General features: G+C 54.3%; 9 protein-coding genes across 9 annotated transcripts; 4 read left to right on the top strand and 5 right to left on the bottom strand.

Annotated features, from left to right (window-relative positions):
- Positions 1-662: 662 nt before the first annotated feature.
- W97_01996 (uncharacterized protein) lies at positions 663-2,806 on the top strand (the record flags this gene model as incomplete). Its single annotated transcript, XM_007779898.1, has 3 exons — positions 663-1,015; positions 1,138-2,001; positions 2,254-2,806. The coding sequence occupies 3 exons, from the start codon at positions 663-665 to the stop codon at positions 2,804-2,806; spliced, it is 1,770 nt and encodes a 589-aa protein (XP_007778088.1).
- Positions 2,807-4,290: 1,484 nt separating this feature from the next.
- Positions 4,291-5,252, bottom strand: W97_01997 (uncharacterized protein; the record flags this gene model as incomplete). Its single annotated transcript, XM_007779899.1, has 4 exons — positions 4,291-4,405; positions 4,623-4,687; positions 4,737-5,006; positions 5,142-5,252. 4 exons carry the CDS (start codon positions 5,250-5,252, stop codon positions 4,291-4,293), a joined length of 561 nt encoding a protein of 186 aa, XP_007778089.1.
- Positions 5,253-5,542: 290 nt separating this feature from the next.
- Positions 5,543-7,020, top strand: W97_01998 (argininosuccinate lyase; the record flags this gene model as incomplete). The annotated part of the gene is made up of 2 exons (XM_007779900.1): positions 5,543-5,615; positions 5,675-7,020. The coding sequence occupies 2 exons, from the start codon at positions 5,543-5,545 to the stop codon at positions 7,018-7,020; spliced, it is 1,419 nt and encodes a 472-aa protein (XP_007778090.1).
- An 820-nt stretch (positions 7,021-7,840) lies between these two features.
- W97_01999 (glycerol-3-phosphate dehydrogenase) lies at positions 7,841-10,218 on the top strand (the record flags this gene model as incomplete). The annotated part of the gene is made up of 4 exons (XM_007779901.1): positions 7,841-8,364; positions 8,422-8,681; positions 8,732-10,051; positions 10,130-10,218. The coding sequence occupies 4 exons, from the start codon at positions 7,841-7,843 to the stop codon at positions 10,216-10,218; spliced, it is 2,193 nt and encodes a 730-aa protein (XP_007778091.1).
- A 1,499-nt stretch (positions 10,219-11,717) lies between these two features.
- On the bottom strand, positions 11,718-12,674 carry W97_02000 (uncharacterized protein; the record flags this gene model as incomplete). The annotated part of the gene is made up of 3 exons (XM_007779902.1): positions 11,718-11,769; positions 11,823-12,191; positions 12,241-12,674. 3 exons carry the CDS (start codon positions 12,672-12,674, stop codon positions 11,718-11,720), a joined length of 855 nt encoding a protein of 284 aa, XP_007778092.1.
- Positions 12,675-14,063: 1,389 nt separating this feature from the next.
- W97_02001 (uncharacterized protein) lies at positions 14,064-15,269 on the bottom strand (the record flags this gene model as incomplete). The annotated part of the gene is made up of 1 exon (XM_007779903.1): positions 14,064-15,269. One exon carries the CDS (start codon positions 15,267-15,269, stop codon positions 14,064-14,066), a length of 1,206 nt encoding a protein of 401 aa, XP_007778093.1.
- A 2,783-nt stretch (positions 15,270-18,052) lies between these two features.
- On the bottom strand, positions 18,053-19,917 carry W97_02002 (uncharacterized protein; the record flags this gene model as incomplete). The annotated part of the gene is made up of 7 exons (XM_007779904.1): positions 18,053-18,811; positions 18,864-18,908; positions 18,995-19,332; positions 19,465-19,528; positions 19,579-19,591; positions 19,660-19,751; positions 19,816-19,917. The coding sequence occupies 7 exons, from the start codon at positions 19,915-19,917 to the stop codon at positions 18,053-18,055; spliced, it is 1,413 nt and encodes a 470-aa protein (XP_007778094.1).
- A 720-nt stretch (positions 19,918-20,637) lies between these two features.
- W97_02003 (uncharacterized protein) lies at positions 20,638-21,336 on the bottom strand (the record flags this gene model as incomplete). The annotated part of the gene is made up of 1 exon (XM_007779905.1): positions 20,638-21,336. The coding sequence occupies one exon, from the start codon at positions 21,334-21,336 to the stop codon at positions 20,638-20,640; it is 699 nt and encodes a 232-aa protein (XP_007778095.1).
- An 897-nt stretch (positions 21,337-22,233) lies between these two features.
- On the top strand, positions 22,234-24,959 carry W97_02004 (uncharacterized protein; the record flags this gene model as incomplete). Its single annotated transcript, XM_007779906.1, has 4 exons — positions 22,234-22,418; positions 22,539-22,650; positions 22,703-24,622; positions 24,687-24,959. 4 exons carry the CDS (start codon positions 22,234-22,236, stop codon positions 24,957-24,959), a joined length of 2,490 nt encoding a protein of 829 aa, XP_007778096.1.
- Positions 24,960-25,312: the final 353 nt, after the last annotated feature.

Consider the following 25,312-nt stretch of genomic DNA (forward strand, 5'->3'; position numbering starts at 1 on the left):
TTGGCGCATAGCGTAGCGCAACACTTCTCGAGTCCAGTCTTTGATGCTGGCTGAAGTCCACATAAGCTTCTGGGCACCGCTCCAGCCTGGCATCGTTTTGGAGCAACTCAGCGGCCGCCAGACGCTACTGAGGCATTGTCCAGAGTGGCTGTGTAACGAGCAAGTGTTCCATCGCCGCTATCTCAGCCAAGGAAAGGGTTTTCCCGTTGGCATGCTGTAGGGCTGACTGTCCTACTGTCCGTGCTGGTGTCCCTCCCCGCGGCTCGCGCTCGGAGCATCACGACTTTGGCTATTTCGTTTGGATGCCACATCAAGTGCGAATTTCCTTGCGTAGGAACGTCCCACCCAAGCTGCACTCGCCCATTTACCCAGCCGGTGGCTGCTCTGCTGTGTACTGCCTCGGACTGTCCGTCGCCTTGGCCGTTCAGCGTGTTGCTAAGCGCTGAGCATCAGGGCATTCTTGGATCGCCACCTCGAGTCTGTCCTCGCGTCTTTGCAGCCAGCACCATTCAGCTGGTGGCAAGCAAGTCTGGTCATCATTTCCTACGGCCATGGCGCAAACCACTTCAACGCCTGCAATACGAATATACGACTCAGGTTCACACCACACTCGGTACTCGACGCTACGGCGCTCTCCCTATGAAAGTTCCTCAACGCTCCCAATGACAATACCGAACGCACGCGAGTCTCCGCCGCCGCCATTACCTCCACCGCGTCATATTGGCGAGTTAAACGGTATACAGGGCTGCGCATGGCAACGGGGAAACGGCGAAAACGGCGCCGGTGTTGGAGGCAGCTCGGTTGCCAAGGTGAAACAGGGTTCGAGTTTGCTGAACGGGACCGGTCAAGTGAAACGGGTCAACTCAGAAGAGCATGCTGAAGGAGATGGTGCTGCGCGACATGGCACTTCGCTGTCGACGGCTAAATCCTCGGACGTAGCCATGGACTCGGACAGCCAGGAGCGCAGCGACGAAGAACGCGGGTCGCAGTCAAGGCCGTCTCTCGCAAACTATAGGTATGTCCGTTCGCATTGCTGAAGTCAGACGAAGTTCTGTCACGTATAACATCTTGTGTTGTTGCGTTTAACTTCAGTAGCACCATTCACACAAGGCTGACCGATGCAATTGTTGCGAACAGGCTGCAGAGTGAAAGACAGCTCGGTCAGCGCTCACTTGATCATTCTTCGCAGGCGTACGACAAGCAGCTGCTGTCCAAAATCGGAGGTCCTAACACTCCGACGCGGATTGCGGGGGGCAACTACCTCTCCACCAGTGCTCAAGAAACCTCAACTGGCTCACACAACATGGTCGAGAAGCTCAACGGCCAACTCAAGCCTTTGTCTATGCCGGAGCGACGGTTCTCTTCGGTGGATTCCCCAAGCACTCGTTGGCCTTCATCCGGCACGGTTTCTCCGGGCAACATGGGTTTCCGCAGCCCCGGATACGAGCAAACGCCGACCGACCCTGCTTTGTCGCGACGCTTCAGTACCATCTCCAGTATGGGCGGATTTGAAGAATCGGCACCAAGCACAGCAATATCGCATCGCGGAAGTTATGATCATGCAATGTTTTCAGAGCAAGACTTTCCGATGGAGGAAAATGCTATGCGGGACTTGAACATCAGCGAACGCAGTCCGTCAGGTTCTGACGAATACCAAACGACCTCCAAGGTGGGCGTGAAACGTCGCGCACCAACGCCGCCCACTGAGGCTGCTCGAGATGACCGTGCGAGTGGTGGGAACGATCTCTATCATCGGCGTTCAGCGCAAATGCTGAACCAGCGAAACTTGCCTGTGTCAAGGTTCCATGCGAATCATGGCTCACTATCGTCAACCTCATCGCTGGGCCAGAGAAACGGATCTTATGCATCTTCATTCGGACTATCAGCCGCAAGCAGTGCGACCAGTTACAACGGCGAGCGAATTTCACCTAGCGCGTCGTCTCCATCCATCGATACTGAGTTCGGACCCGCTTCGCCATACATCAACAACAGGTCTTACGAGTCTGTTGCACGTGGTTCCACATCGAAACCATCTCATCAACGTGTTCTTTCTGAGAATGGAAATTCGCACAGACGGAACATGTCCACAGAGAGTATGGCGCATTCACGGCAAGACAGTGTTTCGAAAATTCAGGGTCTTTACATCTGTGAATGCTGTCCGAAGAAGCCGAAGAAGTTCGATAGCGAGGAAGATCTAAGGCGAGTCGCGCATGCGCAACTATTAACAGAAAAGCTCAGCTGACATACACCTAGGCTCCATGAACTGGAAAAGCAGTACACATGTCAGTACTGCCCAAATCGCTTCAAGAACAAGAACGAAGCCGAACGGCACCAAAATTCGCTCCACCTCCGCCGCCATTCCTGGTCCTGCGCAGCACTGGCAGGCGTTCATGCAGCCTTCCATCCCTCAACACTCCACCCAACAGCAGCCGATGTGTGCGGCTACTGCGGCGAAGAGTTTTCGAACCCGGCCAATTGGGAGGCACGGGCCGAGCACCTCGATCACGTGCACAAGTTTGGTGAATGCAACCAGGCCAAGAAATTCTTCCGTGCCGACCACTTTCGTCAGCACCTTAAGCACAGTCATGCAGGAACGAGTGGAAAGTGGACGAACATGCTGGAGAACGCCTGTATGAAGAACGAACCGCCGCCAAAAGAGAGAATGAGTTCAGTCGTCGCGTTCGTAGATGCCAGTCCGGGATCCAACTCTCCGGGCAATGGCATGACTCCGCCAGGAATCCCTGTTGCGCCTATGATTGCGCCTCCAAGTACTGGTACCATGGAAGATGTGCAAAACGGATCGTAAGGTGTTCGGCGGATACATCGACAATTGAGCGTAACGTTGTCAGTTTGTCATATCGGGGTAATGCATTGCATCTGGCACAGCTTCTGGTGGTTTAGGTTTGGTACTTCTAGCCGTAAACGCATCTTCGATTTCGTTCTCACGACTTTGACGATGGCGTTGGGATTCTGTTTGAGAGCATCTAGTTCTGCATGCAGCATATGACTCGTTCTCAGCATTTCCGGTGTCCCTTCAAGGATGCGATTAGAAGCGCAGACCATGTGTTTCTCGAATATTAGCGGCCTCGATTTCTCAGAACTAGTCTAATGCAATCAAGTTCTCACATCCCTCTCCAAGCAATTTCTATCACGAGTAACGTCGAACCTTACACAAGAGGAGCGGAAATTGCATGCTTCATATCAGTCCACTCAGCATTTCGTCGGATCTGGTACAACAGCACTGGAGCCGACCCTACCCTCCTCGCTAGCAACATCTCACGTCACGTATGACGATGCTCGCCTGGCTCACAGAATATCAAGCATGAAGCTATTCAACGACTGCGCATGATGTCAGGGTACAAATACTGACTTGGCGTGCTGATAGGGTACTCGTATCGTGTGCATGGATGGAACCTGCTCCGCGGCCAGTAGAACAGCACCTTCTGAACATGGAGTCGTGGAAACGGAGGGCTTACTAGCGGATATCGAAGCACTACAGCGGCAACCCTGTCCAGCCGAGCGCCTGGCGTTCAAACTGAGTAACAAGACCAGAATGCTTTAGCTCTCACTCGTGGGGGCCGGGCCGCGTACCAAGACAACACGATCGGTTAACGGCTGACGCTGGGCGCTCACGACGGGACCCACACCATCCTTGCAAACTGAAACTCTCAGGATTGTCTGCTCATGTGCTGCCCAGATGCTTGGCTTCTTCTTCAAGTGAGATCTGCTTGTGTAAGCGCACACGTTCTGCGCGGCTTCCGCGCTGAACAGTATCTGACCCTGCCGCTGCAACCGAGCTGAGATCAGGTCACCTGTCAAAGTCGGGCAGAGACAAATTCTCGGGAAGCTTGTAGTAGCACAATGCACTCATCAACGATGTGTACTCACTAACGAGTCATACCCTGGTTTTCTATGTACGTAAGCTGGGCCTCTCTGCAATCGGATTACCTCCGCGAGATATGCCTTGACTGTCAAAACGATAGTGACGAGGAATAGCTCTTGCACAGCCCAATACCGTGACACCCTCAAGCTGATAATCTTTAACCCTCGTCCAAAGTCTTCGGATGCACAGGGCGTTGATCAGGCCTCCCACAGCGGGCGTTCCCCGCTCGTTAGTGCTGACACGCATGACTTACATCTGAGGCAACGGCTAAGGCGAAGAGGCGCGGCAGCAACCCCCCATGCAGTCAGGCATGGATGCGGCAATTTCCTGGGCCTTCCCGTTGCCTCACGCAGGAAACGGACGAGCATTGTGAAACACTTCTTGCATGGCGAGCTTCAGCCCTGCAATCAGGGATCACCGCTCGGTACAGATGGGAATGTTGTTGGATTCTTCAGCCGTTCGCGGTTTCGCTTTGCGGCTTCGGCGTTGCGGATGCGGTCGATGCGCATTTGGTAGAAATTTCTGTTGTGTGTTAGAGTTGTTAGGCCGCTTGACTTAAGGCCACAATGGCGCTGATGGTTGCTCCCGGCGCACTCGTGTGGAGTTGTGGAACAGTGTTTTCAACGTAGCATTGACTGTCGTTCAAGCTGTGCTTGAGCTGACTTATGGGACGCGGACAAGAGTCACTCGCCGTAAATGACTTATCCAAAACACGATATGGAGAGTGGAGAGAACATACTTGTGAAGCGAGAATATCCGCGCCTCATCTTCAGGCTTCGGTTCATCTTTTGATATTGCTGTAATCTAGAGCACGTTTAGCACCCAGAAGCCTTCGTGAGAACCGTGATATTACCCTGTCGTCTCTCTCCTTCTCGTCCTTCTTGTCTTCGTCGTCATTCTTTTGCGTTTCTTCGGCGTCTTTTGCCTTGTCTTTAGACTTCTCTTTTGCTTTACGCTTCTCGGCCTTGCGTTTCTGCTTTTCCTCATACTCCCGCTTCACGGCCTCAATCTCCCTATCCATCTCTTCCTTCTTCTTACGCTCAGCGAGTGCGGCAGCTTCACTCGCATCCGGCAGGCAGAACGACTTGTCTTTCAGATGGCCAGCGCAGATGTAGAAGAAGTCCTGTTTTGCGTAAGCCACTATCCGTTCAGAATCCAGTGGCACGTAAGACGGACATATTTGATACCACTACAATGTCTATATACGTATATTCTGACTTATCATGCCTATATCAAGCGTCGTATAAGGAGGCCTTACCTTGTTATCCGGCGTAATTAATACGCTTGTAGAAGGCTTGTAGCAAATCCAGCATGATTTAGCGGCGCTGGCTGCAACCTTGCGGTGATGCCAGACATTCGGCAGTGACATGACGACTTTGATTGACTTTAGATCAGAGAAGCTCTTCTTCTGCCGAAGTCGTGTGCGAGACACTCTATATTGTCTACATTCTTGAGATGCCCCTCACTATCGAGCAATTGTAGCCGAGACAGTCGGAAGGAAGAGAATTGTTCCTATCGATAAAGCTCAACATTGTCATAGTTTCTGTATTCTGACTCAAGCCAAGACAAACTTATATCAATATACATTGCTGGCGATATTCCGCATCAATTGAAGCTATCGAGTAGTAAACTCCAGACCCGCAACTTCTCTCGAACTCAATGGCGTCTAAGCAAGGCGAATCGAAGGGCAGCGCCCCAGGCAAGAACATGCTCTGGGGCGGCAGATTCACAGGTAAGCTTACACGCTTTGGACACTACTTCCCTCAATGCGTGTTTTCTGACCTTCTTTAGGCGGCCTCGATCCCCTTATGGTAGCTTACAACGAATCCATCTACTACGACCGCGCCTTCTACGCCCAAGACATCGCCGGCTCCATCGCCTGGGCGCGCGCCAACAAGAGCCGCGGGATCCTGACCTCGGACGAGTTCTCCGCGATAGAGAAGGGCTTTGCGCAAGTCCGCGAAGAATGGGCAACGAACACCTTTGAGATCAAACCTGGCGTCGACGAGGATATCCATACAGCCAATGAACGACGCCTGGGCGAGATCATCGGCACGGGCATTGCGGGCAAACTGCACACGGGCCGCAGCCGGAACGAGCAGATCGCGACAGACATGCGGTTATGGTTACGGGAGGAGCTGCGGAAGATTGAGGGATATCTCATGAACTTGCTGAAGGTGGTAGCGGCGCGAGCGGAGCAAGAGATTGAGCATGTAATGCCAGGCTACACACATCTGCAGCGCGCGCAGCCGATCAGGTGGAGCCATTGGATGCTGAGCTACGGCTTGGCGTTTGCGACGGATCTGCAGAGGCTGAGGGAGGTGGTCAAGCGGGTTAACAGGAGTCCGCTTGGGTGTGGTGCGCTAGCCGGAAATCCGTTCGACATTGATCGCGATGCTATGGCTAAGGAGCTTGGGTTCGACGAGCTGATCTACAACTCTATGGCGGGAGTGGCAGACAGGGACTTTGTGGTTGAGACGATGCAGTGGGGATCAACGCTCATGCTACACATGTCGCGGTGGGCAGAGGATCTCATCATCTACAGCAGTGCAGAGTTTGGCTTTGTCAAGCTCGCGGATGCTTACTCGACCGGGAGCTCCTTGATGCCCCAAAAGAAGAACCCAGACAGCCTGGAGCTATTACGAGGGAAGAGTGGCAGGGCCTTCGGGCACATGGCTGGGCTCATGATGACCATCAAGGGCATTCCCTCAACATACAACAAAGACTTGCAAGAGAGTGTAGAGCCACTGCTGGACCATGTCAAGACAGTGGGCGACAGCATACAAATTGCGACAGGAGTACTGTCGACGCTCGCCATACAGCCCGACAAGATGCTTGCGGCACTGACTCCGGACATGCTTGCCACGGATCTGGCGGATTACTTGGTCCGAAAGGGTGTGCCGTTCCGAGAAACGCACCACATCTCGGGACAGGTCGTTGCGCTGGCGGAAAAGGAGAAAACGCCAATGGACCAATTGACCTTCGAGCAACTGCAAAGCGTGGATAAGAGGTTCGAAAAGGACATCGAAAAGACCTTCGACTATCAGAAGAGCGTGGAGATGAGGTCTGCAAAGGGCGGTACGAGTAAGTCCTCAGTGGAGGAGCAGGTGAAAGTGCTCAAGAAGATGTTGGAGTGACATTGAAAGACCGCTTGTAGATAGATCTCCGTTTCACCCTAGATATACCCTGCAATAACTAATTGGGAGCGACTAGACGATTCCTTACATGCGTATGCCTTTCAGATCGCAGGAAGTGTTTAGCCAGCAATCTTAATCCTTACACCGATCTCTCCCGTCAACAAACTATGACAACCAGACAGGAACGGTAGCCTATGAAGTTCCTCTACGCTAGATCGGCATTGCTATACTTTTCTTCTGAGCAGCGTCCGGAGGTCCCCAAGTAGTATATGGGAGCTCGATAGCGCGCGCCATTAGACCCCTGACATTTCTTGTACGAGCCTAGCCGTGGTCTGTAACTATCTCGAGTCTCAACCATGGAGCTTTTGTGCGCAACGATGGCGGTGATCTCCCCGCCTCAACAATGCTAGGGCTAAATCAGGCTGGCACTATACTCGGCCATTTAGGTAACGAGCTACAAAGAACCATAGTTTGAAGGGGCACTTTCGACGCGTTCCCCGGTCCTTGGTTCGGACGAGCCCGAATGGGTCAGGGAAGACCTGACGGCGTGGGTGAAGGCTCTTAAGTTAACCTTCAGCTTCTCCACGATCTGAACAGCTGTCGGGGCTTCGGGCCGATGTCGGGGCTAAATGGATTCCCCTTGTCGGAGCTATCACGACCGAGAGAGCGCGCCCCCATGTGAAGGGAGATCTCTCCGCACCAAGCCAAGCTAAGATCCTTGCGCCTCGGCCAATGCTGGGTCGCTGCGCTGCCTCAGTCTGTATATAACGTTATATCCTATGCTCTTTGCTTCTTCTTCTCCGCTTTGCGTCCCTTGACAATGGCCTCGCGAAGGTCGAGCCGGCTGGTCAAGCCGTTCCTGTACGGCGTTGCCGCGACCGTGGTTGGCAGCGGAGTCCTCTACGCGTCCTATCGCCCTCGAGACATACCCGGATCAGAAGCAGCTGCTGTACCGCCTCCTACCTACGGCGAGGGAGGTGTCTTCAGCCCACCAAGCTTCCCCGATATCAAGTCCCGGGAGGAGCAGATAGCGGACCTCAAGCGCAGCAGCGGCACGATTACCCGCGCTGTCGACAAGGCTAAGAACAAGGTTGCTGGGCTGTTTGGCAAGGATGGATCCGAAAGCACCGCTCAGCACGCACAAGACGAGCCGTATGATCTCCTGATTATTGGTGGTGGCGCGACTGGAACAGGCATTGCGCTGGATGCCGCAACCCGTGGCTTGAAGGTAGCTTGCGTCGAGCGGGACGACTTTAGCAGCGGCACGAGCAGCAAGAGCACGAAGTTGGTCCACGGCGGTGTTAGGTATCTGGAGAAGGCGGTTTGGGAGCTCGACTATGGCCAGTATGGTTTACCCCGACAGTCAATTGACCCGTTGACAGTGCTAATAGTATGGCAAAGGTACAAACTCGTCCGAGAAGCTCTTCGAGAACGGCGATACTTCCTCGACACTGCCCCACATCTGTCACAATGGCTACCTATTATGATTCCTCTGGATAAGTGGTGGAAGGCCCCATACTTCTGGGCTGGTACCAAGTTCTACGATTTCCTAGCTGGCTCCGAGAATATTGAAAGCTCCTACTTCCTCACGAAGAGCAAAGCGCTGGACGCTTTCCCAATGCTTAAAAGGACAAACATCGTTGGTGCCCTTGTCTACTATGGTGTGTACTCCCTACGTTTCACGTCGCTACTACGAACTAACATGATTAAGATGGTGCTCATAACGACTCTCGAATGAACGTCTCCATCGCCATGACTGCGGCTTTGTATGGTGCGACTGTTGTAAACCACGTCGAAGTCACAAGCCTTGAGAAAGACGCCAATGGAAGGTTGATTGGTGCCCGTGCCAAAGATTGCATTCCGGAAATCAATGGTAAAAAGTCAGAGGAGTTCACGATCCGGGCCAAGGGCATCATCAACGCTACAGGGCCGTTCACCGATAGCATCCGCAAAATGGATGATCCGTCAGTCCCCGAGATCGTTGCGCCCAGCCTCGGAGTTCATGTCATCCTACCCGGTTACTACAGCCCAGCTAACATGGGTCTGATCGATCCATCAACCTCCGACGGCCGAGTCATCTTCTTCCTCCCCTGGCAAGGCAACACCATCGCCGGCACAACAGATGCACCTACCGATATCAAACAGAACCCCATCGCTGGTGAAGAGGAAATCAACTGGATTATATCCGAAATCCGAGGCTACCTCCAACCCGAAATCAACGTTCGTCGTGGTGATGTGCTTGCTGCATGGGCCGGTATTCGCCCCCTTGTCCGCGATCCCAAGAAGAAGAAAAGCGAAGGCCTCGTCCGCAACCACCTCCTCACTACCTCTTCATCTGGCTTGATCACAATATCCGGTGGCAAATGGACTACCTATCGTCAAATGGCTGAGGAAGCCGTCGACGACGCCATCAAAGAATTCGGCCTTCAAACCACTAGGGTAGCCAATCCACCGCGCGTCAGCGGCACCGAGATGCTCGATGAAACCACCACCCTAGACGGAACATGCCAAACGCACAAAGTCCGCCTCGTCGGCGCCCACGGCTACTCCAAGACGCTCTTCATCAACCTGATCCAGCACTACGGCCTCGAGACTGAAGTGGCCAAGTACCTCACCACCGCGTACGGCGACCGCGCTTGGACTGTCGCCGCCCTCTCCGACCCAACAGAGAAGCGCTTCCCCATCCGCGGGAAGCGCATCTCGGCTCTGTACCCCTTCATTGACGGCGAGGTGCGTTATGCCGTGCGGCACGAGCAGGCGCTTACTGCTGTCGATGTCATTGCACGCCGAACGCGGTTGGCCTTCCTGAACGCGCAGGCTGCTCTTGAGGCGCTGCCGACGGTTATTGATCTGATGGCTGCCGAGCTGGGCTGGGACTCGAAGCGCAAGGAGTGGGAGTGGAAGGAGTCGGTCGCCTTTTTGGGGAGCATGGGTTTGCCGAAGGGGAAGTTGGGCCTGAGCAGGAAGGAAGTGGAGGCTGGTAAAGTGGGGTTGTACCCGGATGAGGAGTATCATCTCTATGCCAGACATGGTAAGTTGCTTCATAGGACGTCGCGGCGTAAGGCTGCGGGAAGGCTGTAAGATGGACCGATTGCTGACACGCATCTAGACAAACCGGGCGAGACCTTGGAGTCGGACTCGAAGCTTCCGCCTGGCAAGAACCCCGTACAGGCCGCTGATTCACCTTCAAACAAATAGAGTGGATACTCGCACCACACTATGAGTCTACACTACTTGCCGTAGTAGACTACTGAGCCAAAAACAAGCGACCGGTAATTTAAATCAGCATCCGTGTAGCAGAGGCGTGTCACCAAGATGCTTGTGCGCATAGTTTCCTTTGGCCTTGGGCCTGGATCTATACCAGAATATGGTAGGGAGACCCGATGCGGCTTCCCTGTCCTCATTGCTTTGCTCTTTCGCACTCCTGAGATAAAGTCTTGATACCGTCACTGAATTCTCCGAGGCAAAAACCGCCTTCTGAGTGCTCGGTGCATATTATTGCCGCAGTAGATAGCCTTGTACCCATTTTGACGTGCTCATTTCGTGTTTGGAGCTTCCCGCTTTGGGAAGACTTTTGGCCAAGTGCTGTCAGTGTTATCAATCGCCCCACCGTTGGACGAACGAGGGCCCAGTCGTCCGACTCGCGCGAAACGCCGTTTCAGCGATCTAGACGGTTATGTGATATACTAGCCGCTTAACGTAGTTAGCTAGCTACTTATACAAAGTTAGTACCTTGAATCACGAGCCCTACTAGCATTAGTAATCTAGAGGCGCTGGGTGGTACACTATGTTATAGAATCCATTACCCTTAATCCACCAACCACTATGCGCTTATTTAAGACCTCCGCACTAAGATTAACGGTACTGATCTATAACGGGTTAGCGGTCGTCTAAAGCATTACGACGATTACCGGCTAATAGACGGACGAGGCCAGACGAACGACGTTTCAACGGTTTACGCGCAGACGATGTAGAACACTGCGTTCGATTTCGCTCATATGATCAAAGGATATGTCTCTTCTGACGCGGCAGTTAGCGCATATGGGTCTGCCGCAGCGCTCACTGTCGAGTGTTAAGTCTCTGGTATGCGCAGAGCCTTTAAGGATCAACTGATCAGTCTACTGTCTTGAGATCTGTGCTGTGTGGTGCGAAACTGCCGAAGCGGGAAGACATCGATCCTTCACACGGGTCCGGTGAATCAGTTAGGATTATAGACATGTTCAGAACTGTCCCTGGTAACACTAGACGCTGCCACTCTTCATCTCTGATAATGCAGCCTGGCCGTCTCACATCTCTGATCTGGTATTCGCCCTTTTGCACCCATCTTTCACCGGGTAAGCCTTTGAGCTCGCAGCGTAGCATCGATCTGAAGACCTTTTTGCAGGCGTTAGCTTATGATCCACCTGTTTAGTATCTGTACACAAGCGGCCATCCGTATATGTTTTGAAGGACTGCAAAGTTTCAATGCAGACCAGAAAGCCGCACCTCCCAATATCGAAAGTGGACATATGACAGACTTCGCTCCCGGCCTAGAGCGTCCGGAAATTTGATGTCGTCTGCCAGTAAGCCATCTGGTGCTCGCGACACGCTTTCCTGTATGCGGAGCAGCACCTCATAAATCTCGATGTTCGAGTTACTGCAATTGCACAAGCAAACTAACCGGATTTCCATGATCCCCAGAAACACTAGGAGCATAGTCACTGCAACCGCTTAAGGTAATCCAGGACTTCTTTCGAGAAGTTGATGAACCTTTGCAGGATGGTTAGAGCCATGTAACATAACACAGTGTGTTGTGTACTCACATCTTCAGCAGTTGCCCGACTGCCAGGCTTGTTCTCTGTAATGAGAATTGCAGCGTGTGTGTCGCCGTCTGAAAGAGCGCAGACTGCTGTTTCAGCGTGTGTCGGACAAGATGATGCTGCTTTTGTTGGCTGTTCTTCGTGGTGAGATGCTCCTTCTCCAGGCGCTGGAAACTGACACGTAAGCCGGCGCAAACTTGGAGGAGTCTGCTGGTATCCAAGTTGATAGACTGGAGACGGCTGCAGCCTCCGGTCCTGATTGCGTCTATTTGTGCCAGAAGCTCATTGTTGGAGTCCTCGACGGCTTCTTTGGTCTCCTTGAGAAGTATTTGTCCTTCGTTTGCTGCACGCTTGACGCGGGATAGCATCTCGCTGCGTCAATCAGCCTAGCAATACTCGTGGCAGACTGCGGCACACTCACGTTGTAGGCAAAGCGAGGAGCACTGTGATGGTGACAAGCTTCATCGTGATGACGGCCCTCATTCTGTTCACCTCCTCTTGCATCACAACGGCCCACTGTGCCTTCCCTGGCGCGCTTCGCCATCTACTGCTCGACGACGTGCCGCACATGCTTGAATTGAATCTCTCTAGCTTGGCTAGGAACTCTAGCAAGGGAAATTGTATGGCAAGAGCCATACCCTTAACAGCGTTGAAATGACTGTGAGATCTTGAAGACGCTGAGGACATCTCTCTCAGCTGCTTGAGGATGAGCTGTAACTGCTGTAGCTCCTGAAGAAGCATCCTATACTCGCTTGCTGCGCCGCCCGAGTCGTTCAGCGCTTTGGAAACTCTGACAATGAGATTGATGGCCGCGATGAAGTCGCCGTCTGAGAAGCCGAAGGCTGGTGTAACCATGATTTACGGTGGAGGAAATGATGCTACAGCAACTTCAGTAAATAGAAAATGCAGACACCAAGAATGCCAGAGCGCTGCAAAATGGCATCAAGATGAGATCGAAGGAAAGACAGTTATCGAAGAGTTGTTTAACTTTAGCCTTGCTCTTGCTGCGCCGCGCTCTCATGAAAGGTGCTCCATGAAAGCCATCTGCACACACCCACCGACAACTCACTGGTTGGTGTTACCTGAGAAGCACCTCCAGCATTACCTGCAACTCTTCCTCCTGATCAGTGATAATTGGCTAGCTTCCGAGAGATCATTCCGCAAACTGTCAGCCTTCGTCATGAAGAAGGGCTCAGAAATGATATGAGGATGTCTACTCCTAGACCAAGCTGCCACGTGATCGTCATGTGATGATCCACCAAGTCCGTAGCCGGACAGCCCAGATTCAACATACCCAAGAGCTGGCGCAGAAATCAGCTAACAATCGGTTTCAATCTAGGTTAGACCGCTTGTGCATGTAAAGAGAAAGTCGCTAAACTGCCTAGACGTTAATAGACAGCAATGGGTGACAGTATTCATCAATGCTTCTGTTCTGCCGGTGCCAGGTAAATGTGCAGGCTCATCCCTAGGGGCAACAGGATCTAAGCAAGTTTTCGTCTTACAAAAGATTCCACTAGGTGTCAAACTCAATGTGCACCATGGAGCCGGAACCGGACATTAGGACAGCGCACAAGACTTTGTTATGAGCTTCATCCCCAATGCCTCAAGCACCATCTCCACGTGAACAGACTGCGTCAGAAACGGCGCCATGGCCTAAGTCTCTACTCGTACTCTACACTCTGAGCTCATAAGCCGGCCAGATAGGAAAAGAGAAGCGACAGAGCACCAGTCCCATAGAGCCCGCCCAAAAAACGCAAACAGCATCAGCCAAGAAAAAACAACGTTCATTAATATGTACCAAGAAACGAACTGCCTATCCCTCACGGATAGACCAGAGCGAACCAAGCCAGAGCAGAGCAGTGATGATCGTAAGCGGAGCGAAAAGGCGAAAGAAACCGAGAGACACAAAAACGCCTCCATCCATCCGTCCGCCCATACCAGTCAGTCATCGGTATACTTTTTGCGGTATACTTTTAGCGCCCGGACCCAAGCCCCATCGATGAGAAAAAGAGCTCCAAGTCCGTAGCACCAGCTCCCAAGCTCGGTTCTCGGCTCCAGCGACATCGTCAAAACAAAAAAGAAATCACAGGATCCCGGAACTCCCAATGATGCCGCATGCAATCGTAGCAAAGAGGAAGTCTTCATCTTCCGCTCAACAGCAACCCAGAACCTCAGTAGAGAAAAGAGAGAGAAAACAGAACAAAACAACAGCAAAGCCGCCCACCCACGGAGAAGCATAACGTCTTAGAACATCGCACCCTCAACCTCCTCTTCCCTCAACCCCCCCACACTCTTCTTCTTCCAGCCCAACTTACTACTAACCCGCTTCCAACTATTCCCCATGCCGCCCCCACCACCGCCCTCATGCCGACTACTCCGCGGACTCGGCGTCCCGCCCACCGGCGGCCCCGTGCCACCGTAGCCATAATCACTCATGGGCGGCGTGGTAGGCGGCGTCATCGGATCCGAGAGGTTGCTCATCGTCGGGCTCGACAGCGCGCTGTTGCTGTCCGTCATTCCCGCATCGCTGGCGACGTTGGTGCTGTTCGACGAGTTGGCCGAGACGGGCGTGACGGCGCTCGTGCGGTTCGAATGCTGCGTCGAGAAACGGTTGTGGTGGCCGCCGAAGCCGCGGGAGATACCTCCGAACGTCGTCGAGATGGACGAGGGGGCACTGACGCGGTTGAAAGCGACTGACGCAGACGCAGGGCTGTCGACCGACATGGAGTGAGGCGGCGGTGAGCCCCTGCGGCTGCGACGGTAGACGGAGGTGTCGTCATACGAGCGGGTCTGGGCGCGCAGGTCCTCGGCGGAGGTGTTGAAGGTGCCAGGGTGTGCAGATTGGGCGCTGACGCTGTTGAGAAAGGGGCCCAGGACGGATTCTTCCATCAGCTCGTGAACTTTCTGCACGGCAGGTTCGAGGGCGGAGGGGCCTGGTGGGACGGGAGAGTCGGCGAGGGCGAGGATCTTGTCGCGGATGTCGCCGGGGATGTTGACTTCGCGGGGGCCGTTGGGCGCGATGTACGCTTCTAGCAGTCGCTGCCAGAGCATCTTGACGTACACGCACTCTTCGCTGGTGGGAGATATGGGAACGCCGGGTGTTCGGTTCGCCATCTTGTTGTAGTGCTTCCGATATCGGGATGCGTCCATTGTGAACTCTAGCGTCTCCAGGCAGTGGTTCTGTGATAGGTAGGCCATGAAGGCACTAAGGGTCCATGGCGGAGGTGCGGTGTTTGCGAGTATCTCGGAGAGGTTTGGCCGACGAGGGCAGTATGGGCCTTGAGCGATGTTGCGAGGTATGGCGACGGTGAGGGGGCGGGAGGGGATGTAGTTTGCCGACATGACGCTCTTCTTGTCGAAGTCGTCGTAATATCCGGAATGGCGAGGAGAGGAGGTGGTGGATTGGGTCTGCAGCGTCAATACTCCGGATCCAGATGTCCTGCTGGGCATTACGCTGTGCCGCAGCCCTTGAGGTGCCCGACGTGTGTTGATCAGTTCTTCGTCTTCGGATTGCGAGCAGAAGCAGGGCAGTTGCCGCTCAGGGCGTCGTTGTCTCGCCAGCTTGGTAGGGGGTGAACGGCCGTGCTAGGTCTAAGTGTAGAGGAGGTAATTGATGCTTTATTATCGGGGCATGTGCAGGCGCAGTGTGGACCTGGGTCGAACTCGAGCGGGAGGCTGCACCTGGCGGATATTCCGACGTTTGCTTTGCCAGTAGACGGTTCCCAAACCGGGCCGCTTGCAGGATCGAAGACTTGTTTGTGCGTTGCTCGAGGCAGCCGGCCGTCGGGTTTCAGCAGGATCGGTGCTCCCTGGACTGCAGCGACCAAGACTTGATATCGCCGGACTCGCGAGCGTGCGTGTGGCAGCCGGAAGCGTGCAGACGTGTCAGCGCAGCGATCAGGAACAGGCGGCGAGGCAGCTGGATCAGGCTCAGCGCTCGAGACAGAAGCCGGGCTCGCGGAGAGGGGTGTTGGGGTGTTGGAGGGCGCTGAGAGCGAGCGAGCGCGGGCGGATGCAGCAGGTGGCTGACGGCCAGACGGCAAGAGACACACAGGGAGCGGTAGGGCAGTTTCTGCGACGGGGCGTGCTTTGAAGGGAGCAGGACGCTGAGATTGCGTGTCTGGGGTAAATAGGCAGGTAAATTAGCAGGCTACAGCGCGAGGTGAGTCGGTGCAAGTGTGTGGAATGCTGCTGGAACGGGGCGTGACTGGGGACTGCGGATTGCGGACTGCGGACTGCGGGTGCACTGGGCAGCGGTAGTCTTGAGCGAGCGAGGGAGCAGCGCTATGTCAGAGAGCGGAGGTGCAGGCTGGCGCTTGGGTGGATGTGGCCAAGCGCGGGCAAGGGCGCGGGCTAGCAGCACGGCTCAAGCTGCTCAAGCTGCTCAGGCTGCTCAAGCATCCACAAAACTCAAAGCCCGAACACTGGGGCCACCCTTCGAATCGTTCTAGCGCGCTTCTTCGCCACGCCAATCAGCCCGTCACGCCTGCTCCACTTCGTGCACCGCTGTCCCGCCGCGCACAACGCCGCCGTCGACCCAGCGCTCAAAGCAGTCGCTGCCAGGTGCCCGATCGCGGCGCTAGAGCCCCCGAAGAAGCCTGACCCGGCCCCTAGCCAAAGAGAGAGAGTCTTTGTCTGACTCACTGGCAGTTTCTGCGTGTGCAACAGCGCTGGCCGCTGCGTCGGGGCTGCAGCAATTGCATCGCATGGATCTGTCGCTGCTAGGATGGTGCGGCTCAGTGGGCATGGCTTCCCTGCTGAAGCACGCCTTCTTCTTCCCCCTTCCCCCTCAGCGGCACATGGCTTACGAAACTCGCGACAAAAGGGGGCGTTACGAGATTCGCTGCCGTTTCGTGAGACTCACGGCCTGCTGGCGTGTGCCGCTGGCGTGGCATTCGATGATCAAACCACTGCTTACTTTTCCTAAGGAGATCCTTGCCGCGCAGGCACGCTGACACACTTCGCGCACACTCTCCCACAGTTGTGTGAGTGTGAGGGGCAGCGCGAGAGCCGAGCGTTGCCGCAAACGGCGGCCAATGGCAGCATGCCAGCAGCCAGCCTTTCGTTCTGCGAGCATTCCGTGCTACAGATGACATAGCCCACTGCTCTCCCCCAGCTTTGTGGTGTGAACAATGGAAAGCCATCGCAGCGGCGGGATGATGCCACCGTGGGGCGGCCAAAACGTGTTGCTGTCCACGGGACAAAGAACATAACCCCACTTCTGCGCAGCAGGCCCTGCCGCGGACGTGATAGGCTGGGCTGACGCTAGCGTGCCGAGCTAAGCACCACAGGGCGCCGGCCGTGGAACGCGAATGGAAGGACGGTAGAAGCCTGTGAGCCGGCATTCTCAGCGTTGCGCAGAACGCGTGCATTTCATGTGGCGACGTTGAGGAGATGCAACCGTCGCCGGACGAGATTGACTCCAATTCTCTATTCCACGGAACAGACTCGCACCCCTCTGTCCCACTCTCCGAGATGAGTGCAACGAACACATGTCCCTCTGTTCGACACGAGTGCCACCTGCCGACAATCCGGCGGATCCCTGGCAGAAAGCGCAGCGTGCAGAGTGAGTGCAGAGCGCGAGTCACAAAGTGCAGTCTGCCGTGCGATGTCGCAGATTTCCTGCACGCGCGGCGCCGGACGGCAAACGAGATGCAAGCCCGCCCTGTCGCACAAAATCCGGGAGAAGGTTTCTAGAACTTTGCCTCTTTCAGCCCAGCTGCAAGCCACGCAGATGGGTAGCGAGTGCGCATATTCACATCACATTCGCGTGACTCGGCATCGCAGCCTGGAGTGCTCTGTTCATGTCGGCAGAAGGAGTTTGAATGCGATAAGGAATCAAGGCATCAAGCATGCAGACGCGCATGGCTGCTCTAGACACTTCTGGCAGCCTCGTCTGTGTCCTCTTTCCCATGCCGGAGCTGGGGAGCGCTGTGAGCTGCAGCGGAACACGCTCCTGCAGCACATCTAGAAAGAGCGCAGCATAATTCAAGGATATCTTTCTAACATCCTGGATTAACTCGGGAGGCTCCACTACCCGGCGTTCCTGTTGCCGTAGCGGTGAGTCTTTAATCTAATGTGCACGTGGAAGTTGCGACAGCGTCCGATGTGCATGCAGCGCGCGCGAGGTGCCGTGCCGCAAGCCGGCGGCGTTGGTTGAGTATGGTCACTTGGCCGATGTCTTTATTTACACATCTCCATCCTCCATCGTACGAGTACGTCAGAATCTTCTCTTAAGAGCTCTCTTTAGTCCTCACAACGGCGCGGGTACCTGAAACAGTCTCTAGTGCTGCAACACTCAGATCCCAGCCGGCCGCTTCTAGCCGTTGTACATACTCGGGGAACGATTTGGATGTTTGCGTTAAGGTTTGTCTCAACTCGGCGAGCGGTCCCGAATTGGTATGTAAGGGAGCTTGCTTGAGACCATCTTGCAAACGCGATGTTACCCTGTCCGAGTCCCGCGACTGTTGCTGCGAAGCATGGCGGGCGAGCGTGAGCGCCTGGGTCCAGGCTTTGAGTTGAGTTACTGGCGTGCAGCCTTGCTTCAAGACAATGTAGATGCGTAGCTTGGCAGTAGTCTTATCGAGCCATAGGATATACAACTCGCGCTCATACAGGAGGATCAGATCCGCTAGACGAAGCCCTTCCAGATGGATTGACCGAGTCTTTGCATGGCTAGGACCTAAGCGCTGCAGCAGCTCTTGGAGCGTCGTCCCAATATTGCAGTGGCCGAGTACTCGGCCACCTTTCCAGCGGAGCACGCCATCTCGCTCGAAGATTCGTTCTTTCCTCGAAACTTGTTTTGGGGTCAGGACTTCGTCGTTGTCCATCAGACATGACAAGACAATGTTCGCTCGTTGTCGGTTCAGTGTCTTCATGCTCACGGCGCGTACCGCCGCGTGGTTCGTTGCAAGGTGGATTGAGAGGAGTGTCAATAGAGTTGCCCACGTCGCCAAAGGCGATGAAATCCATGATACGACAACACTTCCAGCCTGCCCGGTCGAGTCAGCCATCGATAGCCGACGTCCGGTGACTGCTACTTACAAGCATGCCCATCAAAGAGATGATGGTCTCCTGGCTCGAGTCTTTCTGTATAAACCATTAGCATTCTGTAAAAGGGCGGCAGTAAGCAGTTTGCTAGGCGAGTTGACGCATATCATAGACAGCTCACTCACAGCATTCAATTCCCCCAGGTTCCCCCATTTTGCAAAGTGAGCGCTGAGAGTAGCCTTCGAGCTGCCTGCAGCAACACCACAGAGGGCGCGAAGAATGCTGGAGAAGCTGAGTACCAAGACTCTCAAGGCTTTCGGGAACGCCGGGGATAGGCAGTCAAGGATCATTGCGGTATCGTTGAAGATGTCGGCCGCGAGCCGATACATCTTGCATTCTGGCTCCAAGGACGTCCCGAGTCTGTGGGCAAAAAGTATTGTAGCCAATCTGCCCATCGAATCTTGCAGGACTGAGAGGAGCAGGGCAGCGGTGGGCGAGGCTGATGCATCTCCGACGCCGACACCTGAGCTCGGAATCAGTACACGCGATCACTCTTGACGAGTGGCATGCTAAAAGGGTGAACGGAGTGCTAGGAGAAAACAGTAGATATCTTGAGTAAGGTTATTCACTAGTGTCATGTATAATTCCAGCTCACCTTGGAGCACCGCCCGCGAAGAAATCAACCCTGCTATAGAACTCGAGAAAGCCTGCAGCGAGTCCTGGAAAGCGATTAGATCGAGGCATACCGATGTGGTGTGAGCATACAAACGTAGATCTGGTATCTATTTGCGGCGAGCAAGTCAGATGATAGCGTTGTGACAGCTGGGAGCGATGGATATGCTAGACGTACTCAATGTAGTCTTCCGTGACGCTCTGTGGATAGCCAGCCGGAAGAAACACGTCTAGGATTCTCTGCCATGGCGTCTTGACATCGCGTAGTGACTGTCATGGGTTACTCACGGTGACACTGTCATGGGCGGATTTGTAGTCATATGGGAGCGCTTACAACGATGTCCACTCTGCTTCCGATTCGGTTCGTGTCATTTTTAGATTCTACATAGACCGCTCTCAGAACGCCCGCTTCGTCGTATTCCGTAAGCTCCAGCATTGTAGTGTGGGGTTGGGGTTGTGAAGTCCCGTTTGGATTGACGATGCAGACGCGTGACCACGCGTGTTTTTGACATGCGATAGAGCAATATGGTGTTTCTAAGGCGTATCACACTCTTTAGGAGTCTACGCCCGTCAAATTAAACTCGAAGTCTCATTATGTAAGTGTTTAACAACAGTGAATAACATTGAGCCTCATCAGTCGCCCAAGCAATACGGTCCCCTTCTCGACTTCCAAATCAACACGGCAACTCCCATCATCCAGATCAACAACTTCCCCTCGGACCTAGCTCGTGCCTGAACAGCAGCCGTTAGGCCGTGCTTGTCCACAGCTGATTAGATCCGTCCTGCATAACTCCATAGATTTCCAAGAGCAATCCTTCCTTCCCACACGGGTATACGAACAGACTCCTAACATGTGTACTTGCTGCCCGTACTCCGTGCCCTTTTACGTAAGAACTCCAAAATATCCAAAAGTATTCGACGACTGTCCATGTGGCCATCCAGAACTTTCACATACAAATGCTCCCAAGCGTGAATCCCCTCGTTCGTGTTGAATGGTCCAGCCAGCGATGTTTCTCCCTTCTTCCAAAACCTCGCACAGTAAGGACAAATTGCTCCTAACGTTCGAGCCCAAATCATGGCTGATATTGGAACGGCTCGAGGCGGCAAGGTCTGGCAATTCTCTTTCTCGTGGATCCGCCAGCGTTGTTTTGCCCCTTCATCCAAGAAAGGTGTTGCCAACCAAAGGACTGATCCATTTGCCCTTGCCCTTCCTCGCAGCCCGCATTTCAGCATACAGAGCAGGGTTGATTCCCTTCTTCCTGCACTTCTCGAGTTCCGCTGCCGTCATGTTGGACGTGTCGAACGTGCTCGATTTCCACTCGGCGTTCGACGACTGCGAGGATGATGTACTGGAAGAGTTGTCCTCCAGGCTTATGCGCTCTGACTGCTGATCGACCGATACGCGCCTCTCGATGCTGAGACTGTCTTGCGTTCGTGGCTTGAAGATGCGCGACAACGAGGACGAGCTTTTGTTTGTCAGAGCAGGCTGGATGGAGGGAGGCGGCACTGGAGGGTCATTCCGCGAGCTCTCCTCACTCTGGCGGACGCGGTTGATTCTTAGGGGCGAGGGTGGAAGAACAGAAGAAGGGTAAGAAAGGTCGCTCCTGGTCGTCTCGTCGCTGTCGGTAGTAAGAGTTGAAGAGACGACGCTGGTCGAGCTGCTGTCCGCGTCCGAGTCCTGAAGCCAGAATCGAGGCTTTGGTAACGGCGGAGGTGGGGCCTTAGGTGCAGCGAAGCGTTGGGGGTACGAGAAGTTGAAGCTTTGCGCCCTATCCCTCGCGCTGCTTCGTCGAGGAATGGGCGGTGGTGTCGCTGAGCGCGAATCGAGACCGTCTGAGGTGGACGGGCGAGACATGGTAGATGATTTATGTAGTATAGTTGATCGAGGAATCAACACATCGAGGGAGGTAGCTCCGGATGATGCTCCGGATGATGCTCCAGAAGCCATTCGCGTTCGTTGACATCACGTTCCTGCGAGCCTTGGTGCCTTGGACGGGTGCACTCCTCGACAGCTCGCCGTCAGACCCCTGCTCTCCCGCCTCACACCAACCCCCTCCATCCTAGCTCAACACCACGGCCCCACTGCAAGCTTCAATCATCGTTTGACATCTGCACCATTGGCCGGCGAGATCGAAAAACCCCTGCTACGGCTGCATAGCCGCATGCAAGGTTCCATTGCACACTCGGTTCCACTGTCCTCGACGTCTTCGGATCCAGAATTTCGACACAACGTAAGTGCTATCCAGATTCCTTGAAGATCTAAACCATGCTTGCATCTTCCTTCACCCAAGGACTTCAAAGCTTCATCACCATGAGCTCCTTGCTATCTCTCCCCTCTCGCACGACGGGCACTGCTCATCGTCATGAGGTTCATTGCTTTAGCCTGCTCTTACACTGGAGTGCCCGACCACATGATCGCGTAGAGATCTTCATGGCACCTTGTCTGTCACTACACAGGACCGCTTGACTACACTCATGGGCTCTTGGTATCTTAGATATCCTCCCAGATGAGGGCTTAGCGACGACCGCGGCGGCTTCTCCATCTCCTGAGCTCTTTCTCAACATCATGTCAAAACATCAAGAAGAATCTTAGCCATTTGCGAAGTCTTCCACCTTTTCGTGCATGTCCAATGCAGTTTGCTCACTGATGAGTCTTGTATTTCAGGTTCTTTTCGTTCGCTAGCTTCGTCCATCTCGACTTGGTCCCGAATGTCACCCGATTGAGCTCGTCAAAGCCCGAATAGAAGACATCATGGACGGCGACGCTGTCATCGCCATTGCCCATCAAGTGGTCGACGAGGCACACCGCTCAGCGGCCGGTACCGATGTTACCACGCAGGACCTGCAGCGACCGGGCATCACCTTCGATCTCAGCCACAAGAAGCTCTCCAACCTTCCGAGCGAAGTCATTGAGATAATCAGACATGACATCGAAAGGTAAGAGCTCGGATTGACAGTCTCTTCATGTCGGAGGATACCGATGGTGATATGCCCGCAATGAACGACGGACAAATGGCTGCGATATTGTTTTGACCAGATTTTGCTGACGCCGTCTAGATTCGCTCTCTCTCACAACATGCTGTCTTCTCTGCCCGCAAACTTGTCGGTATGCTCCAAGCTTCGTTATCTGAACCTTAAGAACAACTTGTACAGAGAAATTCCACAGCCGGTATGTTGGCATCTATTGACAGCTGCACTCGAAGGCGTACTGAGGTATATAGGTTTTGGAGCTTACCTCCTTGGAGATTCTCGACATCAGCAAGAACAGACTGCGGGCTCTTCCCGAAGAAATGTACAAGCTTGTGTCGCTCCGAGTCTTGACCATCCAGAAGAACAGAATCGAAAAACTCCCTCTCTGCTTGGGGGAGATGAGCAACCTCCATCGACTGAGACTGGAAGGGAACCCCTTGATCTTCCCGCCAGCTGAGATCTATACTATCCAACAGGATACGCCGTCTCCCTCGAATGAGGCAGAGCTAGAAGTTGTTATCACGACTCGGATCAAGAAACATCTTCGAGTTGCTTTACGTCAGCGGGTCGACTCCGAAAGTGAATTGAGGTACGGCCGTGGCAGAATATCTTATATACATTCTTCTGATATATACAGTGAAAGGGATGTGGAGACACCGCGACCACCTCGACGTCCTATGCATGGTCGGTTCCCGGTCAGGCCTAGTATTGGAGGCGCTGAGAGTATGGGAGAGACTATGACTGCCTCTCCAGGAGTTCCGCCCCCTGTCCCTGCTAGGTCGCACTTCCGTGTGCAGTCGCAGCAACAGAATGTGGCCCAGGCCCGGCCCGGCATTGCGCCGCTGCTCATCGGCAGCGAGCGGAATCGGAGCCAGAGCGAGAGCGTTATGTCAGGGTCGACCAATATCCGTGCCAAGCGAATGGGCATCGTTCCGCGCAAGTCATCAGATCTAAGAGCAGTCAACGAAGCCAGCCAAGCAACCTTGAGACAACAACAGTTCCCTACGTACGGTTCCGCCATGGGTTCCGCCGAGCCTAACCCTCTTGCCGGCTTCGAGGAGCTGAACATACCCAATCGTCTATCAGATCTTCCGGAAGACGTCGCCGACCCTTATTCCCAGATAGAGCTCGACGAACATGACGAAGGTGAAGACGGTTTCGATGACCTTTTGAGCGTCGCAGAGGTTGGTCGTACCACTCTGTACAGCCTCCAGAAGCAGCTAGAAGACTGCGACAAGGTTCTGCTGAGCATGGGAGAGCATGGTGGCCTGTTCTTTCACCGGTTCCAGATGCTGGCTGAAGCACTTGGCATCCACCTTGTCAAGCTTGAGCGACTGATCAAGAGCGTCAAGGATCTTATGCCTGACGATGAAGAAGGAGTTGCAGAGCTGTGGGATGCCATTGAATCCTCCATCCAGGATTGCATTGAGGGCTACGGTCCGATCGACACTTTCATGAATGACAACAATGACGAAATAGTGGAACACGCACATGAGGGCGCCATGCGAAGCCTCATACTCTCCCAATATGCCGGCACCATGGCAATGCGCGGTGTTCTGGAAGAAGAGCTCGGTGTCGAGTTTGTGGAGTCTGAGCAAGCTGCCGCGCCTCAGAATATCCGCTCGCAGGTTCGATCTATCACACCAACCCAGCAGCAGCCGTTCGGATTACCCACCATGCAGTCCGCTCTCGACCATACCACAACTGTCCGAGGCCCAGCTATAGGCGGCTCCTTTCCTTCGAGCATCGACAACAGTCGCTCCAACACTCTCAGCAGCACAGTCGCCGCGACACCCAGCTCCGCCGGATCATTCCCGGTCAATCTGCCTTCGGCCCGCACTTCCCGCAGCAACACCATGCACGGCGTCAACGATTTTCAAGAGGAGCAGCAGTTCGAACAGATCTTTCTCAAGTTGAAGCACGTCTGCGAACTCGCACAAGGAGAGCTCCCAGGCTGCCGCGCAGTTTTCATCAAAGGCCAAGCCAGCGCCCAGAAGAGCAGGGAACCAGACGGCAGGCTTCTGGGCCTCTGGTCCCACCTCGTCGAGAAGACCGACGAGATTCTCCGTGCCGTCGCAAACCTCCAGGCTCGCCTCTCCGAGATCGTTCTCCGCGACCCTACCGCCCGCAACCAGCAAGGCCTATGGCAGTCGTCAATAACCTGCCTCAAGGTTCGTTACCTCATCATCACCCCTATCCTCCCATCATCATTTATCCAAGCTAACCTTGCCGCAGTCTTGCACCGATCTCCTCGCCTCCGTCAAGGAGATGGCGCGTTACGGCGTCATGATGGATGAGGCCACCATCTCCCTGCGGCCAATCCACAAGGCTGTCAAAGAGGTTTCGGTGGCCATCACCAACTCTCCATGGAGCCTGCTGGCCGTGGGCAGCGGCGCCAGCGGCCCCCTCCCCGCTCCCGCCGCACCACCGCCACTCCCAGCAACGCCTCTCAGTGCTGCGTTGGGCCCGGCCGCCCAGGCCACCGTGCCTACTGCGCGCCGCCTTTGAGGTGTGCGCTGGGCGGCCGGCGCCTCGTCATGAGGATACTAGATGCTTTTTGGTTTAGGTTTCGGCGTGTAGAGTAGTTTACCTCAAGGACTAGGTCCTGTAATAAAAGCGAGCTTTGTTTCTGGATTCTCTACCGCGTCAAGGTGATGAGATTTAACGTGATTCAGAATCGTATGTGCGTATGGTGATCCACTAACAGCTGTTGTTTCATTCTTTTTCAGCAGCTTCAGAAATTGCCTTCTCGCACCGAAGCGTCCAGATGCTCCAGCACCCACTTATTATGTGTTCTCTTTACCTGCCGAGAAAGCATGATTACAGCATGTGCTGCTAATCATCTCATGGTTTTCATCTGT

Source organism: Coniosporium apollinis (genome assembly GCF_000281105.1).
Source record: "Coniosporium apollinis CBS 100218 chromosome Unknown supercont1.7, whole genome shotgun sequence".
Lineage (NCBI taxonomy): Eukaryota > Fungi > Ascomycota > Dothideomycetes > Coniosporium > Coniosporium apollinis.